This window comes from Epargyreus clarus, unplaced genomic scaffold (assembly GCF_041222505.1).
Source record: "Epargyreus clarus isolate Ecla_fem2 unplaced genomic scaffold, WU_Ecla_fem_2.2 ptg000034l, whole genome shotgun sequence".
NCBI classification, from domain to species: domain Eukaryota; kingdom Metazoa; phylum Arthropoda; class Insecta; order Lepidoptera; family Hesperiidae; genus Epargyreus; species Epargyreus clarus.
In genome coordinates, this window is record NW_027332239.1 from 10,909,100 (window position 1) to 10,929,996 (window position 20,897).

The following is a 20,897-nucleotide window of genomic DNA, read 5'->3' on the forward strand; positions in this document are numbered from 1 at the left end:
TTATTTAAAGTTTCCAGTATTATTTATCGATAAATGAATAAAAATATTATCTTATTACTGACCACTTCCAGATTTATTTGCATTAGAACTTAAAAATGACCGACGTCTCGCAAATTCTGCGGTATCTTGATACCTGAAAACGATGAATATTTTTTGATTAATTTAAATTGCAGTACTTACAAGTAAATACAACAAAGTACTTACGATGTTTCTTAATGTCACAACTAATACAATATATTAACAAATGCTTAAACAGCAAATTTGATCGCAAGTTTCTAACGTTATACGTCAGAACTAAGTTAGAATGCTTTAAGATCGGAATCCTGTACTTAGATTTTTTTTTACTTGACTTGACAGATCAACGTACAAATAATATGTACCTATCTTCGAAGATAATGGGCATGATATGAGGATCTCCGTCCAGCGCGATGCAGTGTACAGGCAGCGGCGGCAGCAGCGCCAGGTAGCGCGAGCGGCGCGCCGTCTCGCCCACGCTCTGGTAGGACTGGTAGTTGCTGTCGTAGCAGCCCGCCAGCGAGTGCCGCGGGTTGTCCAGCACGAAGAAACACTCGGAGAAGCGTTTGATGCTGCAATTTAAAATGTTTCACAGTCATTATTGGTTCTTCGATACAACATACGATAAAATACATTATTTTGCATCTTTATAGATGAAATTCTTATCATATAATACATCTTCAGGTATTCAATTTAATTATGATTTGATAAATTGAACGGTTGCTATATATTTTCTTTCTGAATAATTCGGAAATGACATCTGAATTAATTACATTTATTAACGTGTGAGATGATACGTAAACAACGTGTTCCTATCACTACTGTTGTCATAACTGTAAGGCTACGAAAGTAGGCAATGACCACTTAATGTTAACTGATAGCTGCTGCCTTTAGTCATCGTTAACCAACTTCATTAAAAACTGGATTCTACTTGAAACCAATTAAAATGCTTTGGGGCTTGGTCATTAAGATGAACTCGCCCCACTTTTCACTACACGTCTTCCCTACTACCACACTCTTTAAGCTAAAATACGAAAGCATCAAAAGCAGCAGAATCTCTCTTACGACATTAGCCGTATTGTACATGTATAATTGTATTGTATTTGTATATGTGTTTTCTACATACCGTAGCGCGTGGTGCCTGGCCGCGAGCGCGTGGTGCACGTGCGGGCGGTCGGACGTGTGGTGCAGGAAGGCGCGCCAGCGCAGCGTCACCTCCGCGCACAGCCGCGCGATGTCGTGCGCCGCGCCCATCGCCCATTCCTCCTCCTCGCCCGCTTCGGACTTCTGCGGCAGAATTCTAATTTATTAAACCTTTTTTTTTCCTCCGGGATCTCCTACGAAACGCAACCGGAGTCCTCTGAACGCATTGCCCCTTCGGGCTCCGCCCGGATGAGCTTCAGAGCTCGCCACACCGTCTGGTGTTTACGACGCTATGCGACCACACATACCGCCGTCCTTCCAGGGGTCGCTTGCTAGACGGTTCGATCTTCCACTCTCGCCGCCTGCAACCCCGGAGCCCCCAATTAGTCGCCTCTTACGACAGGCAGGGGATACCGTAGCCCTATTCTGGTCCCGGGGCTACAGGGACAAAATTTATTAAACCTGCAACCCCTATATGATGTAGAGTTGGGCACGAAACTGTTAAAGCTGGAAAGCTTACTCCACTTCAAAGCTTTTCCAATGTGATTTTTCGAGGATGTTACGTATAATAAAAAGTACTTTAAATTATCTCAATAACAGTTAGTCTACGAAATCGAGTTTTAAATAGTTAAAACTTAGCATATACAGTTTTTAAGTTTAAAGATCTACGTTTTGTTTATTATTAAAAAAGTAAATTTTATCTCAAAAGACGCAAAACCCTTCAAAATATAGTTCGTTACGATCTACGTTATGATATAAGTTCAAGTTTTCTTAACATGTCCTATGTTACGTAACGCGTAAGTTAATACTCTCTTAGATTCTTCACTCCGGCACACATGCAGGCCATTTGAGCAATGATGTTGAGTACGCTCTACAACCAGACGCGGGGATCTATGGAACAGTAGGTATATTCTCACTCGTGCAGAGAGTATATTTTACTAGTTTATAGGTATAACTGCGACTGCGTGTAATAAGATAATTTTTCTTTTTAAGATTCCCTAGAATATTACGTATCAATAAATTTCCTCTGTATCTATTCGGAAATTTGTAATCGATTTTTTTTTTTTTTATTTATTTATTTTATCTCATAAGGTACATTCAAACATATATCATTAGTCTGCCAAACTGTGTAACAGTTTGTCGGCAGTGTTCCCGTGGATAGGGATAGTTGTACACCTTAAAAGATACAATATATAGACCACAAACCACTACTTGTTAACGCATTAAAAATGATACAAAACATGAAACATGCACACGCATATCATAGACCAGTAAAGATACTTCGCCGCCCCGAATTTTGAATGAAACCACAAACAAATTATCACTTTGAGATTCATAGACCGATTGAGCAGAGCTTTTAGAACTTAGTAACAAAGTAGGTACTTTTTACATACATATACCAACATCAATCTACGAATTTAAAACATGTAATTCTCTTTCTTGATTTCTACAAAAGTGAAATTCTAAACAGGCTCTATTGCAACCTAAGGCCATTAAATATGATCACCTTAGCACCATCACTCAGGTCTTTTATCCTCTGTGCGACTTCACCCACGATAGAGTTGGAAGAGGACTCGTCTGGCGTGAGCAGCACGCCGGTGGAGCCGCACACCGCCAGGGCGCTCTGCAGCCCCTCCAGGGAACCCAGGAGAATGCCGCACACTTCTGCATGCACTTGCCTGGGGATATTAAGATTTAATATAAAATAATTGTAAATTGAGTGACTCTATAATAAAATGAAATGAAATTATTTATATTTAAATGACGATTTCTGCAGGTTTTGTTTTTAAAATACCGTATCATTTTACTCACAGACCTGTATTTGTTTTTTAGATACAGGTCTGTGCTTTTACTGCTTTGTAAGGTGTTCCGTTCATGGAAAAGAAAAATGTTGGTCATTAGATAGCCAGGTATTAAGTATTATATGTATCCTATACGATTATATGTATAAGGTTTACCCAAAGCAGATCGTATTCTAAAACTCCATAAATAGGTCTCCCTTACTCCCTTAAAAACTGTACTTAAAAGTTAAAAATATGTGCGGCAATCAGCATTGGTGCCACTGTAGTTCAACCATGAAAAATACTGCCTTTGAAGTGACATGGAAATGCGAAATTCGTACTATAAATACAAGTATAGTATAATCGTAGTTTTCAATGTTACATGCATTACGGGAGACCTTGAATGAGTAAGCCGCCTCTTAGGGGGCCGGGGTAAATTATATGTGGTGCAATAAACTCCAAATAATACAAAACGTGCCAAAAATAAACACGAAAACAATATTTACGAAATGTGGAAACGGAGCTTTCAAAACATAACATTTAATTATATCCGTAATTATGTTTTTACCTGGCATGAGCAATTTTGCTAGAATTACCGCCAGCGCACTTGCCGCTAGAACCAAACAAAATGTTCTCGAAGCTTCCCGAAGCGTTGAAGTTTGCCCCCGCACTTTTCATTAATTTCCCCCACTGTTTACTTGAGCGTGGGGTGCTGAAATTCATAAAATCATTAACACAAATATATGGCTACTTATAGATATTTTCGTCGTAGTATAGATACTAGTATCAACATGAATACTTAGAAATCTTATAATAATCAAATATTATTTTACGATTCGAAAATTAATTAATTAATTTTGATATGCAAGAAATATACTACGAAATTAATATCGTCAATTAATGATTATTATATAAATGGGTGTTTCTCATAATGGGATGATTTTACAGCGTAATTTGATAGTTTTATGAAAAAAAATTCGAAAAACTAATTCTCGTTTTCATCAAAACCAATTATAGAGTCGACAAAGGTTTCTAGAGCTTTCGCTTTCAAGCTTTTGCACGTGGCTTTAGTAGTATGCAAGATTCTTATGCCGGAAACAATGATATAACAAATGTAGAAGTTGTTTGCACGTGACTTTATTTTTACGTCGGAAACAAAAGTAAATAGCGTAAGTACGTGTCTCTCGCTAGGTCATATTCCTTGTGAGAATGTTCTTATAAAAGTCAGTCGCTTTTGAAATTAGTCCGAATATACAAATAGAAATTTTGTTTAAAAATTACTAGTTATATTTTACTGCAAAAATGCACATTATGTGCACAAAGCAATTATTTTGAAATCAGAAACACTTAAATTTTTAATTAATAAAAAAATCATTCGTAAATGCCAATCAAATGGAATACCTAAGCGCATTATATAATATATGTACCCACCAGCTTTGCACATAATGCATAATGCTTTTCCTGGGAGAACGGCGGATAGACATGTAAGAAGAAAAAATTCTGAGTCAGTCAGTAAAGGGTTGTACAGAAGTGTCCATCGAACACGACTTACTTTATATACGGCTGATGTAAGGCGACGAGACTGGCGTGGATCGTGATGGAAACCGCCGAGAGGTGAAAGTAGTCGAACAGCACTGGCAAGTGGTAGTGCAGTCCTTGGGCGGGTTGGAAGTGGAGCTTGAGCACGCGGCACGACACGGGGGCGAGGGTGCTCGACTGCGCCCCCTCACTGCACCATAGCTCCACTCCAAGGCTCCACTCAGCCCTCTCGAGCGATTCCTTTAGATTGCGGCTGTCAACTGTGCATAAATCGATTGTTTAGATAGTCACGTTCTTTGAGTTAATCTTAGTTATCGTTTATGGTGCTTTATAAAGGAAGTACAAGCAATACCATGTAGGTACACAAAGACTAATTCTTGAATACAGATTCAGCATTTAGATTTCTATTCAAATTTGCTACATGCCCCTTTACGGCAGAAATACTACAAAAATGTGTGATATATTCATAGTATCCGAGACAAAATCAGCTAATCTTGAGTAGCTTACACAAATAGTAGGATTTCATTACTATTCAGGTCATTTTTGCATATTAGGTCAATCGTGGTGGCAGGCTGCCAACGTCACGCCGTAAGTCATCCCAGCTATTTCAAAAACTTATTTTCCACTGACTGCGAGTAAACTACAATTCCCCAAGAAGATAAAGTGACAACGCGATGATCATTTTTGGGCGTAAGCCAATCTCATTTGCATTCAAGCCATTCAAGATAATGAGATAACAGTTTTGGGGTCAAAGTTTGCATAGAACTCCAAGTCAGCTGTCTATATAAGCAAGAACCTATTATTCAGCGATTAACTATTTAAGTCAATGACGCTTTATAAGAGTAGAAAATACCTGGTTACAGCAGTAATATCAGTATTTAATATTTTTTGATATTTTTGATTTGATTTTTTATTTTATTTTATAATTAAAATAAGGTATGCAGGTTTCCTCACAATGTTTTCCTTCACCGTTTTAGCAAGTGATAATTAATTTCTAATACGCACATAATTTCGAAAAATCAGAGGTGCGTGCATGGGATTAGAACGTGGGATCCCTCGATCGAGAGGCCGAGTTTCTTAACCACTAGGCTATCACTGCCATGTAGTTATAATTACTTATAAGTATCGTAGTTATAATTACTTAATTTTGGAAGATTTTCAAGAAATTAATCACCGCGAGATTGTTTAATGATTGGATTATAGCTGTAAGTATTATCGAAATTATTATCTTTTTAAGAGAAAATAAAAACAACATATAAGCATGACGATGTGAGGTTTCTATGTGTAACAGAACTGAAACTCCACAGTGGAGATATTTATGATGTTTGTTTGGTACGGATTTCTCAGTCGAATTATAGATTTGTACCACAATAGGTGAGTATATGCATAAATCTGCGTATAAAACATTGAAAGCTGCAAATAACTAAAACAGGTGTTAGTTATTCTTCATAAAGATAAGCTCATACAAGCAACTGGCACGCAAACGCCAACAATATGTTTAAACAATACAAGTCAATGATATATTAGATTTCATTTGTCGTCATTGTATTTGTAGCTATTTAAACGACGCTCCCCGGGTAAACCTCGGGATGTATTAATATGTGACCAGCTTAGTGCTTATAACGATTTTCCCGGGCTAATATTGATCTGGATCAATTTGCCGTATGTAGTCATGTAAGTAGTAAACAAGCGAGCAGTCCACCTGATGATCAGTGGATACTGTCACTTATGTACCTCTATAATCAACCCAAGAGTCCTAGGAACCTGATATCGGTCACATATGTGTTGTGGTTTGCTTCGCTTAAATATATCTCCCTAGTATTCTTCTCTTATTCCTTACAGTAAAACAAGCTTACAACGTTCACATGAATTAAAAACTGTGTCTTCTGCGATTACTTTAGAAAACTCTGTTTAACTATTACACTTTATACAACTATAAAATTATGACTATAAAACAACTTGCCTAGCAAATGAGCTCTGAAGTGCACAATGTCCCGCAACGTGACCTCCTCGTTCCGGTACATGATTTGGAAGGCCCGGGAGGCAGCCAGGCCTCCGACGAGCGACGCGTTGGCGGCCGGCCTGCCAGTCCTCGCCGCGCCATTGCCGCTCGACACCGAGGCCTCGAAGTGCACCGGCACCTTGGGTGACACGCGTAGACCCACGCGCACTTGGTACAACCTGCGGATAAATAGGAAGTCTATTAAAACTACTTCAAACGCAAATATTTCGTGTCTCAATTGTATTGGCAACGCAAACACTTCTTTCTGCCCCTTGTAGTGTAAAATAACGCATAAGTATAGTATAAAATTATAGTTTAGTATAAAATAACTTTTTAGTGATTTCAAAGACGTGTTAACCACCTTATTTAAGGTAAATACGGGTGTAATAAACATTAATTGTTGAGGGTTAAAAAAACCCTTAAGTGATATTGAACTCTTAAAGAAGTTTTTCTATTTGAACATGGTGACAGAAATTAATTTGTGGGAGTAACCATTTACGATTGGGTGAATTGCAAGTTCGTTGACTGCTTCCATCATACATTTTATCACAATTTTATGAATTTAGACGACATACCTACATAAAATTATATATTAGGAGCGAGAAAAAATCGTATGCAAAAATGATACAAATATTAAGTAGATTACATAGGTAGATACGAGGAGCAAATTGTAATGATTAGTTATAAATGTGTCATACACAATGTTACTGTGTAACTTTTAACAGTAGCACTACCATGAGTTGGCATAGAAACGCCACTATAGAAATGGTAAATATAAAACTATTGTAATTTTGCTAGTGAAAAACATAACTACTATCGTTGCGGTATTTCTTGACAACGTCTGTCAAATTAATTACTCATGGGACCGAATTTGTATGGCAATAGATAATAATGACATTCGCTAGCGATTTGATTTCGATAGGATTTTTACGTATCGAGTTACGCCACTACGGATTTTAGTTCTACGAGTAACCACCAGAGGCGCTGTACAATTTTTCATACATTTATTTTACGCAGTCGCTAGCGAGTAATACTTTTGTAAACTCATGGTAGTCCTACAGGTGTCTTGCCCAGGTGTTTTCCCCGCAATGCCAATCTGATTAAGCTGAAAACCGAAGCCACATTGTCGTGAATTTATGTAAGCCTAGCACATCAACATACATAGTTTAATGATTTTATTTATACTTTATTTAACTACTTTTAGGAAAAAAATGTGAGCCGTCACGGGACGCCTGGCAGATGTGAAACATCGACATTATTTTGTAATAGTAATATGCAGAAAAGAACATATTGTGATAGGAACTAAATATGTCATAATGATAAAATAAAATATTACGATCCGCATGGCGACGCGTCGCCACACCGTACACACTACTACATATAGACTGTATATATATACCATCGTATAGCGTGGCGCGTCGCCACGCCAGAAATCGGTTTTACGTGCGGCTATAGATGTTTCACGTCAAAAAATTAAGTTACATATTCCTAGTACCTAGTATATTTAAGTTTACTACTACAATCGTCATTTTTTAAGCTTTTTAAGTATAGAAAATATTAAAGAGAATTTTATGACTGGTCTAGGCATTAAATTTATAGTAGTTCAATGGTTAAAGTAGAGCGATCCCGACCTCCATAATGCACGCAATTCATTGATAAAATTTGACAAATGCAGCGAAAAGACATGCTCAAAAAATACTACTATAACATCATACAATTTGTACTCTACGTGCGTAAAAATACTACTACTACGTAGTTATATTTATTATTTGTGTACACAGAAACATAATGAAAAAAAGAGCATTATAAAGAAAAATAGTACAGAGGACTACTTATTCCAAACTGAAATTTCTTCCAGCAGCCCCTATGGTCGGAAAATTTATATGATAGACAAACATAGTGTGCACAAAATAGATAGGTAAGATAGATATCATAGACATATAAATATATTCAAATAAATACACATAATATATACATATACTACAGGTTAAGGGTTACTTTGAATTTTTGTTTCCTCAAAATGTTACTTTTCTTCTATTTTTATATGTGACAGAGAATGAAAAGCGACAACAGGAGATAGTCATGTGCTGAATAGCTTTCCATAAATATCTGCCATCTTACAGATCGATTTCAATGACCGATCTAAAAATGTTCGTCCATTGTTACAGTTTTTGTTTGTTTACTGTTTGATGTAAAATTCTCATGATTATTCTTAGGTCTTGTTTTTTGTCAAAATACTTTCTTTGCTTTTAAAAAAAAACGTTTGAATTAGACGAATTCTAACAATTTTATTGATGTTGTTAAAAATACGTAATTAAAGTTTCTTGTATTTATGAAATGGGAAATGGAATGGATGGAAAACTATTTTTCCCGCAAAAATCATGAAAATTAAAATACTATACAAGTTGGATCCGTGCAAATATCATTACGATAAATATTTTAATATATTTGTGATATGCTTAGATTTTTATTGCTGATTTTATGTAGGTACATTTACAATTACGTACACCTCAATTTGAGGTTATAATGATGGTATTACTAAGTAAAATGGTATTTTACTAAGTATTGAATAAAAATTGACAATTGTTTTCAACTCGTCGACAAGCATTTATACTATTGATAACTATGATTTTATCTAAGTTTCGATATCTGTGAAGAATGCCTACGCACTTCAGAAATAAATATGGATCCGTAATTACGTTTCAACTCGCACAGAGGGGGATCCGTAAATTGAACTCTTTGTGAACATAAGTACCCAGTAACTAAGGTATGACGCCATGGCCCAAAATCGTTGCATGGAAAAGAAATAACCTTATTTTGATAAGGTAAAAATAGTACAATCAATATCATTAAAGCTTCCACGAAAACTAAATGATTTGTGATTGTGTGTTCTTCCAAGTTAAACAAAATTTCTAAGAGATTTATTTATCCATATACGGAAATTCTGTGATACGATAGGAGCATACCTCAGCAATGAGGGTTGCAACACGCTGAGGTAATCTTTTTGCTGCTGCCTGCTGCTGCGGTAAACCTGCTGTACCGCCTGACACTCGATCTTAATCAATTTATAGCCTAGAATTTTCCAGGATAACCGTGTTTGCATGCTATTTTCTAGTACATTTATGTATGTTTATTTAACTAGAATTAAATGTCTCTATGTTTGTTCCTTGCTGTTCGTTTCGTAGTCTGTTTGTTCGCTTGCAAGGAATTAATCCGATTTTAATTGGACTGCGTAATTTAGTAGTTAGTTAGTTAATAAATTTAGTAATGCGTACAGCTAATTGGTGGAATTAACTATATACCATACATTTTGTATTTATATATTGAATATCGGAAATAAACCAAGTCGAGCGAAGTTTGGTCACACAGATTAATTATAATACTTAACTGCGTTTCTGTGGATAAATTATAATTTTGCTTGAATGTTACGTGAGAAAAAAATATGTGTTATATTTCCGCGACCTACAATCTTTATGCGTTTCCTGCAGGACACCTGTGCCCTGCAGGGAAACGCCATTACTTTAATTACTGCGGGCCTACTTGCCCTAATAAGTATAAGTGCATTAAGAGGGCAGTTCATTCGTTTACTTTGGTAAACATAAATAGTACCGAATTAAGAAAATTGCTAGACGGTAAGATAACTGCTACCTACTGTTATAAATACAAAATACTTATAGAGCTATAAGATATTAAATCTTCTTTATGAATGCACTTAGAAGGTGGTAGAAGCCTTTGTGGTTGGCTCCAGATGCACCACTGGCACACCTATGCATGCTTATAACACTATTGTTAAGTGCTGTTGTGTTCCTCTTTGATTCGTATAGTAAGAGATATATACTTATTTAAGGCGCTCTAATTAAGGTCCTCAGGGGTAGCAAGACATCTGCGGTCAACCTCAGATATGAATCTAATCTTATTTGGGGTAAATCATAGATGTTCATGGGCGGTAATAGCCACCATCAAGTGGAATACACGATCGTTGCAACTTCTATATTAAAAAGAACTTTTCACTATTTGATAGCACAGAGCGCATTACACTACTACAGTTTCACTTCATGCGGAGATAAAATCTTTTCACACCCCAATTCGTTTACACCTGCTCCGGCGCTCAGCACTCGACCTAAATCAATTTATGGCGTAACTGGATTTGGGTAGCGCAGGTTTCCCACGAAATCAAACATAGCACTAAATAAATTATTTAAATAGGAAACAAAAGATTAAATAGTTACATTGATTCAACTACACGATTAAATATTATTTCTGCATGTAATTAATAAGGTTTCATAAATAAAATATGTTTGTTTGGAAGGTCGTAATGAAATGAAATGAAAATGAAATGAAATGAAAATTATTTATTGCCAGAATGTAGTAATGGTAAATGGTGACAATTTTTTATATGTTCTTACATTCTACTATAAAAATAGTGTGCAATGTCAAGTTCATAAAACAGTAATAATTTTTAGATAATTTAGTCAATTATGTATATTAATGTCAAATATGTTTAATTTAATTAAATTTATTTAAATAACATGAAAAAAGTATGTATGTCAATATAGCAGCTGATTATTTTCCTTATATGCAAAGTATTCGCCCAAGTCGTAAAAACATTTATCAAGGAGCCAGTCAGACACTTTATTTTTAAATCTGTAAGAAGTCAATTCTTTAAGTAGGACCCTTTGTGGTTCGAGTTCGGAGGCACCACCGCTATTTCTGTGTAATAACTGTAATATTAAGCGCAACTCTATGTGAAACATGCCTATCCTAGGCTTTCAACTATTTTTTCGAGTGTAGCAAAGCATCTATGGTCGATCTCAGGTAGGACTTTAAACTTATCTGGTGTTGATTACAGATGACCATGGGCGGTAGTAGCCAATAAACATCACGTAGACTGCATGTTTGCTTGCTACTTGTGAAAAAAAATATATAGGAAACTATGGGGAAAAGGGATAAAAACAGAAAATTGGATACCATTGCGTGTTTTTCTCAAAATGCGTAATAGAGAGTTCTAAAATGTAAATACAAGAAAATGCAGAAGAAGTGTTTACACAACCGAAAAAATCAACACAACTTTCCCTTTTACTTTAAACTTGACAACTCAAATAAAACGGTTGTACTTAGAGCCGTCTAGTTGATTATAATAATCCCAAGTTGCTAAGTTGAATACCAGTGGAGCACGTGTATCGGTGCTATGGTTTCATGCAGAGGTAAAATCTTTTCATTCATTACACCTGCCCGAGAGCCCCGGAGCTCGGCACTCGACCTAAATCAATTTATGGCGTAACTGCTCTAGGTTTTGCCGCAAACGTTTAGGAATATCCTAAGATTTCCATTAACATAAGCTGCAATCTAAGTGTGTGTACTGTAAGTATGTGTATGAAGAGTTCGGTAACGCGATGGAAAACAGAGAAGCAAGTCTACGGAATAAAACAAGGCAAAAGTGCTTAATTGTTCACTTTGGCAGCGTTTGAAAGTGGAAATATATTACGGAAGATATATTATGTTGATAACTGATAACAACTAGGTGAGAGACGAATAAAAATGTAGTAAAAGATCGCTGGAATAAATACAGAAGGAATAGTCAACGCAAGAATATGAACAGCAAAAGATACAGCTAATTGGAGAACACCTTTAAAGCGCAGTTAAAACTTTAATTGAATATACCGTTAAATTCTGTTAATAATATTAAGTTAAGCATAGGTATATTTTCCTGCTCCTCAGGGTAGAGCCCGTTGGGCATCGCGCTTGGAGGGCTCCGGTTGTGTTCCGTTGGAGATCCCGGAGTTCTCCAACAAGCGTTGAGGACGGCCACCGGGGGGGGTTTTAGTGCGGTAAAAATCCCACATAACCCGGCGTCGCTCCCACGTCGTCGGGTACCTTTTGAAGGTTTCCCCCTCGACAAAAAAAAAAAAAAAAAAAAGGTATATTTTCCTGTCAAATATCCAGGTTTATTATAATAATTGAGGCTGCTAGAACCAGAGTGGCCTAACTGCGTTTTAATTATTTTTGACCTGTATGTATTTTCGTAATTTAAAAATGTTGTATAGTCCGCGTACAACTGCTAGTCCGCTCTGAATATATAAATGAATCGCGTCGCCATAGTAAATTGTATGAATACACCTCCTCGCAACAACTTCAGAGCGGACTATACACTTTTACTTTTCTCCATATTGTAAATCGTTTTTTGTAGTTAGGCTGTGGCGGTTCTAACAGCCTCAATTATTATGTACTTAAGAGTATAACAGCAAATTTAAATTATTTTGAAATAAAATCTTTTAGCTGAGAGGCCTGTGCATGCAAAAAACTCTATTAGATTTTACTACAAATAGATTAATCTTTTATGTTCCAAATAATGCGTAAAATGAAATGGGAGCAACAAAACAGCATTGTTTTTACTCCAAATAGTTTTAGTCCGTCCATATGATTAATAATGTTATCGACTCACGCATACGCTTGTGTTTGTAATAGACAGAAGCTAACGGATTTATTAATTTTGCAATTTGATGAACGGGGCCGCTAAAGTATAACGATGAGTTGTTAATGTACTCGGAGGCACTTTTACTTACAATTTGACTTTTACTAAATGTATTTCCAGAAATATATTCTATTTATCGTGACTTATATAAAACTAGTTTTTGCCCGCGTTTAAAAGAAAATAATATAACATACTAACATACATAAAACTGTAAATTCGTACCTTCAACTGTGCTAAAGATCATCACTTGATCAAATGCATAGTTTACGATTCAATCCTTACTAATATCTATTAAAATAATCGATGTTTTGGGTCCAAAAGATCGATTCTCCGATTATTCGATCTTAGATCGCCATCCCTAGTTACCGTGGGATTTCCGGGATAAAAACTATCCTATGTTCTTTCACGGGTCTCAGACAATCTTTGTACAAAATTTCAATAAAACCGGTTCTGTGGTTTAGGCGTGAAGAAGAGACAACCAGACAGACAGACAGAGTTACTTTCGGATTTATAATATTAGTAAGGATATACCGTCATAACATACAACGCAACTGTTCACTATATTTTACTTCATCCAAATAATCGCAAAGGATTTTTTTATTTTAAACGCAATGTCGGCAAATAATTCGCTGAATGTTGAAAATGAAGTTTATGGCACTAGCATATAACGAATATCCGCCTGAATAATCGACCGCCCGAATTCGCCCGAATGATTGAGCCCGTTAACGAACAATATTTTTAGGATTCTGTACCCAAAGGGTAAAAACGGAACCCTATTACTAAGACTACGCTGTTTGTCCGTCTGTCACAGTGCTCTATCTCTGGAACCGTAATAGATAGGGACATAAAATTTACAGAGGATGCAACGGTGGCCGATATAACAACAAATACTAAAACTAAATAAAGTTGAATATTAAAGGGGGTCTCCATACAACAAACCGGTATTTTTCGATCTAACCGTTAAACCGTACTAGGAAGACAGTTGAATTTTTTACAATCCGTTAACTACTACAACTGCTATTATAATAAATACAAATAAAAACAATAAAACATATTTTAATATGGCTATTTTATAAAAATAAGTAAAATATAATGAACATGGTTGGTACGGAAGCCTCCATGTGCGAGTTCGACTCGTACTTGGCGAATTATTTAGCGTAAAAGTATAATCATTCATATTATAGTTGTTTGCATACATATTAAATATAACAATTTATGTCGACGAAGCTCAGTATCGCAGGTACTGCCTATTATGTAAGTGGAAAGGGAAACACTGTTTCCCTATTAGGTTCACCCTAATAGGATGTAAGGGAAACTAGGTAAGCTATAGGTATACAATTAAACAAGCTTTACGACTTTACCATGCTAATTCCACGTGTAGTGAGCCTCAGTCCTTAATAGGGTTAAGTTTGTATGTCAACTATTAATTTAATGTATGGTTTTAACATAGATTAGTAAAGATTACTCACTCCTAACAAGAAAATGTACTCAGTTTTGAGAATTGAAATAGTTGCGTAAAAAAGTTTTGCCACGTCTCCGTGCTAAAATGTCCCTAAAATATTTTATATCATTATTTATTTATTATTTAAATTACGCAGTATTAGTTATTTATTGCACGACTCATGATGCGAAGCATCAGAGAGTGCTTTACGATCGAAAATTTTTTTTCGCTTCATTTTGGCGGCTATTTTTATTATCATAGCCTTGATAGTTCACGGAATCAAGATATTTTGCATACTATTGTCGAGATAATTTAATGGAGATTAATTCCATACTTTTTAAAAATTGATTTACTGCAATAGAATTGGAAAAAAACACCAAAATAGGTCAAAAAATTTTCCTGTCCGTCATGTGTGAAACCTGAAAACACTGTAACTTGTGAAAAAATCCATCATTTGAGTTAATTTTTTTTTTTTTAAATTCTAATCGACGATTGTAGGTCACTGAATGCGAATGATTAATTAATTCAGTGTCGTTTAATTGCAATTAATAAAAAACGAAAACTACAAGACTGTATATCTATAGATATTTTGTACATTTATTCCACCAGGGGCGCTTGTGCAGTACCTTCTTCCTACTACAGCTGTTTTTTCGGCAATTAATTTTGAACGACTTAAGTTTTTTTTTTTTATATTTCATAATTAAATGAGCATTATGAGTCGTGCACTTTTGGATTTTCCAAACTTTTCGTAAATTTTCTCTAAAAATGTTTTTATTTGTCAGGAATTCAAAAAAAGAACTTACTAATAAGCCGTTTGTGGTTTCATTCAATTTCAAGGCGGCGAAGTATCTTTACTAATCTATGGGTTTTAGGTTATCGTAATGCGGAAATTGATGGTAGTAATAATATATTTCGATTAATAATATGGCTGGGAGATATGTAATTTTACTCATCAACTTTTTAATATCCCACTGCTGAGCACGACTGTCCTCTCAGAATTAGAAGGATTAGCATATAATCTACCACGCTGATCTAATGTTAATTTATTATTTCATACCTTTAAGGTATTTTTACAAAGACTTATCAAGAATTTCAAGAAGTTTCGTCACGATGTTTTCTGCCACGGTTAAAACAAATGCAAATTACTTACGTGGCATGACTGGGATTTGAATCTTGGACCCTTATGTTCGAGATACTGAATTTGAATCACTATCAATGCTTCAGAAGTATCTTTAGAAGAGTTGTTATTGAGATTTTTTCGTAGGTAACTTGCTTTAAAGGATTGACAATTCAGGAAAATCAATTATAATACGTTAGCTGTAATTACAGATATGTTAATAGTTCGTAGCATGCCATAGATTATATTTTAGAATATTTCAAGCCATAACATTATTTTACGGTTAGTAAACCCCTAAGCACCTTCACAGTTTTTAGGTTTCCTACTTATAACACTTTCAAAAGAAATAAAGTATCATAACCTATCCTATCCCGTAATTCTACGCAGAAGCGTGCAATCTGTGTTGCAGCGTGATTTATCCCAGTGCAAGTTTTACGTTGAACGTCCCTGTTTCATCACCAAAATGAAAAAGTGCATCGAACGAGGAACGAAAAACAAACAGTGTCAGCTTCACAAAGTCGGATGGATGAGTTTGTGAAGTAGACTGGACGTTGTCCTGTCAACTGCAAGACAAAGAGCTCTCGTTGTGCGTTGCATTAGTGGAGTTAGAAGTTGAAATTAAACATTTTTGAGTTAGATGCACGAAAGCAGTGAAAAACTAGTTGTTGAAACGCAGTCTCTCAATTGAGGAGTTCGAGCTTTGGATACCAGATGTCTGATTGCACTTCAAATTATTCAAAGTTATGTCTGTAGTAGAAATGTATGTTAAGTCGAGATCGAGAATGGGACTGTAATTCGAGGGTTAACTTCGTTTATGGATGGTGTGATCGCGACCAAGATAAGTATTCTAAAGTATGCTGTGTTCTTGCTACTTACTTTTTATCCATTGAGTTTATATTGTTTGTAATGATACAATTTATTCATATTCTTACTTGACTTGTATAATTGTTTTCCAATTTTTCAATACTTTTCATCTTAAAGCTTTAAAGTGAGATGTCTAGTAAAAGATAAGCTTGTAACAAAATATGCGTGACACAGAAACAGATGTGAAATTGTGAAATCCTTTGCAAATGAACACAAAGTAGGGCATGCTCTGCTAAAGGACGGTAAAATGATGAGGCCTCTGCTCATTGTCAAGACCTTAACAGTCAGAACTTAATTTAATTTAAATGGATTTAAACTATCATTGAAGTTAAACTGTTTGGTTGCATGGTCTAAATATAGTGATGGTTTACTAAAGTTGGGTACTGAGTGGTTTCGAGTTCGACTTCTGATGTTGTGGTGTCAGAGTTGGAATTCCAGGCAAGCACTTTTGATTTATGGAAGTTGTTTGTATCAAAAACTTGACTTAACCGTAAAGAAAAGTATCGTTTGGAAACCCTGATAGTTCCGTAAAAATATTCTCAAAATCCGTGACCCGTATAAATCTGCACTTGGTCAGCATGATGAACTTTGGTCTAACGTTTTCATTATGAGGAAGACCTGAATAAAGCAATTAGACAATATTGTATTGACGGTGATAATATGTGTTAATTATTAAGATACTCAATGTAGATGCAAGTAAAATTGAAACTTTTAATAATAAAAAAATACTAGTAAACGTAACGTAACAACGTGACACAGGTGCCAGTTTAATTTAGAAACGGGTCACAAACTGTCCCCACGCACGACTCGATGTAGTTAGCCAAAGAGCGTTTTAACAATTAATTTGAACGTCAGCCACAAAAAAATCGGATCCACTATTATCGTAACTTTTAATAGACTACGCTTTTCTATAAATATTTTTATGTTGGTACGAGTAAATGTTTAACCATGCGTGTATCATTTAATTTAGTAGATTGTAACAATGTATCAATAAAAATACGCAAACCATTTGTGTAGCTTGAAATTTAAATATTTATTTATTTATTCATGCACACAAAATATCAATACATAAGAGATAATAGAGAATATTTGTTTATTTTGATATGTCTTCAGCTTGAAAGGAAATATCAGCTGATTTCCTAAGATTTTATTAAGGCTTAATATGAACTTAAGAATTTATTATTCGAATAAAACCCAGACTGTTTAAAAGTAGCTATATAATTGAAAATTTTAATTTATTAGGCACGTGATGTTAGTTACAAATATAGTTTACGTAGTAGTTTCTTTAACTTTTGTTTGTCTTTGCATAAAAACTAAGGAGCTGGAACCCATATCATATACTATACGTGGAATATTTAGATATCTTCTTAATATTGTGGTTGTATATTAGATTGTAGAATGCGAATATTGAGCAATAAAAGAAATTTCTACAATTTTTCTACTATAAAATAATAAATTATGAACATAAATCGTTATAGTAGTTAAATTTAATTTGGCGCATGAGTCATCCCAGTTAATCACATTCACCTAATTGCGTGTTCGTTGTTAACAGGGGCTCTGGAGCACCCCTCGGCTAGTTGGCGTGTGATTGGCGAATTAGCGAAATGACGTCATTGCTATCTAGTGCATTGCCTATACACATACACCAGTTACTAATAAAAGGTGCCTATAATGAATTATAGCCAATACACCTTAACATCTGGCAGTGTTTTCCGCAAAAAAATGGTTAAAATTGATTATTACTGATGTTGGGTGATAATCATACTTACGACAGCAACATACAATTGCGTAGTCTGCCTTGAGAAAAATCTGGTAAGTGTGGTCATCAACCACATTCAGATTTTTTATAAATTATAAAAAAATAAATATTGTTGCGCATTACAAAAATTAAACTGTAGCTCATATAATTGAAAAAAGCTTTAAGTACATAGCTCTAATAAATTTTCAATTAAATATTTAACAAACTCCTGAGTCGGTTTTCAAACTCAGTCATTATAAAAAGTCTTGTAACTATGACCTTTCAATTTGGAAAACAAAGAACTTAGTAAAATAAACCAAACAAACCTTACGGCCATAAATAACGTATAGTAAAAGTACCTTTTAATATTTTGGCAATCGTTCAAGAGGGCACGCGATAGTAGAATTAGGTAAAAGCATTCTTGACTTTAATATATTAATAATTCGCCAAGTACGAGTCGAACTCGCACATGGAGGCTTCCGTCCCAAATGTTCATTATTTTAATTCATTTTATGATTTTCAACAATACTTAGTCATATGAAACAACAATAGATGGCGTAGGGGTGACAATGGGACGACGATTATACGTAATCAAAGTATAATAAAATTAAAATAAGTATATTAAAATATATTTTATGGTTCTTATTTGTATTTATTATAATACCAGTTATAGTAGTAAACGTATTGTAAAAAATTCAACCCTCTTTCTAGTACAATTTAACAGTTACATCAAAAAATGCCGAAAAAATCCGGTTTGTTGTTTGGAGACCCCCTTTAATATTCAACTTTATTTTATTTTTAGTATTTGTTGTTATAGCTGCCACCGTTATGCCTCCTCTGTCAAAATTTCATGTGTCTATCTATTACGGTTTAAGCGGTAGAGCCCTGTGATAGACGGACAACCGGACAGACGGACAGACAGCGAAGTCTTAGTAATAGGGTTCCGTTTTTACCCTTTGGGCACGGAACCCTAAAAACAAGCATATAATTTAAAGGCGGACTGCTATAACTTCACATACCTCTGGGAATATTATAAATAACTTATATGGTTCTTCACGAAGAGTTCTTTCGCCTCTATGATAAAGTAATTGACACTTGATTTGCAATAGGCCGGTAGACACTTTAAAAAATCATAGTATTTTCCTTAGACTATCGGTGCTGTCGAATATCTAAGAATGTCTGTTACGAATATGTAAGAGTGTCATTAGTTTGTATCTGGTTATAAAAAGCAAAGGGCAAAAAACTCTTCAAGAAATTGATTATTTGTTAAAATAAAGTCAAGTTTGGATTGGTGGCATTAGTAAGTGATCCCAAATCCCTCGTTTGAAAAATTAAATTAACTGTAAATAGATTTTAAGACATTTGTGTTGCGTTATTACGTTGTATGTCAGCAAAGGAATTTCTCTAAATTTTAAAATATTGATGATTATAATAGGATATTGCCGTGTGTAGCCTTATTTCCTTATGTAGAAACGAGCGTAAATGAAAAATTAATAAATCGAACTTATTAACGAAAATGTTGACATTTTCATTGCAAAAAAAAAGAATCATTAAAATCCGTTCACTAACGGCGGAGTAATTCGTGTACATACATAAAAAAAAAGAAGATACCGGCCGAATTGATAACCACCTCCTTTTTGAAGTCGGTTAAAATTGCCTGACTTGCCTTTGCTTCAAGAATAGGCCTTTCGTTCTGATATTTGCTACTCGTATTTAGCCATTTTCGAAACACAATTTTCAATAAAAACCTGTAGGCTTAAACACAAATACAACATACAATAAGAAACATTACGCTTGAAACACAAAGCGCAAAGGGTCCCGGGTTCGATCCCCGGCCAGACAGATATCTAAATGATGAATTTAGATTTCTGTTTCTGGGTTTGGGTGTTTGTGTGTTTGTCTATGTCTGTGTCTCCATGCCAGCCACAACACAGGGAATCCTAGTGTGGGGCTATGAGTGTCGAAAGCGTTTATTGTAGAAAGTGTTTCTTTATTATTATTATTTATTAAACAAAGTTTGCATCGATTTATCTTGATTCTTTGATTGGTTCATTAGCGGTTTATAGTCTACATAACATGCAGGACGAGGGACATGATTAAAGGGCTTTTCAATTTGTCCACGTCAAACAGTCGCACCCTTACGGGACAGGGGAAATAAAGTTCTAATAGTTCCTGTCCCAACCTTTAACCAATTTAGTCCATGTAGGGATCGCAATACGTTAAATAATTGGCCAAATGCGATTCGAACTCACGTATGGAGAGTTCCGTACCACCTTATACTTATTTTTAAAGTTTCTTATTGTAGTAGCCGTAGAAGTAAATGCATTCTGAATATTTTAACCGTCTACCTATAACGGTAGAAAAAGAGAAAACGCCGAAAAAAGCGATTTATTGTATAGCGGCCCCCATTTATTTTCAAGTTATTTTTATTTGTAGTATTTGTTATTATAGCGGCCAGTGTTATTCATACTCTGTAAAAAAATGAAGTGTCTATTATCGTTTAAGGGAAAGAGTCCGGTGACAGACAGATATACGGATAGATAGCGGAGGCTTAGTAATAGGGTTCCGTTTATACCCTTCGAGTCAAACCCTAAAAAGTACACACTCCTCTTTAGCTTGCTTATTAGATTTAAGTTTTGTCGTTTTTATAAACATTAGTAATTATACTTTCCTCTGTTTTTACCACGCTTTTATTAGCTTGACCTGTATGTATGTAACGGAATCTTTGAACTCGATTTTTACCCACTTTGAACAGTCCGATTAATTTAAAATTTTGAACAATTAT

General features: G+C 35.1%; 1 protein-coding gene across 1 annotated transcript in view; it reads right to left on the reverse strand.

The window, feature by feature from the left end:
- Positions 1–20,897, reverse strand: part of LOC140755957 (protein FAM135A) — a 31,377-nt gene that overhangs the window by 8,982 nt on the left and 1,498 nt on the right. The window contains exons 2-9 of the mRNA XM_073091321.1: positions 6,442–6,659; positions 4,492–4,738; positions 4,371–4,400; positions 3,508–3,651; positions 2,666–2,837; positions 1,142–1,302; positions 381–587; positions 63–133 (exon numbers count right to left, since the gene is read on the reverse strand). Coding sequence (XP_072947422.1) covers positions 63–133; positions 381–587; positions 1,142–1,302; positions 2,666–2,837; positions 3,508–3,651; positions 4,371–4,400; positions 4,492–4,738; positions 6,442–6,659 — 1,250 coding nt within the window. The remainder of the gene's footprint in view (positions 1–62; positions 134–380; positions 588–1,141; positions 1,303–2,665; positions 2,838–3,507; positions 3,652–4,370; positions 4,401–4,491; positions 4,739–6,441; positions 6,660–20,897) is intronic.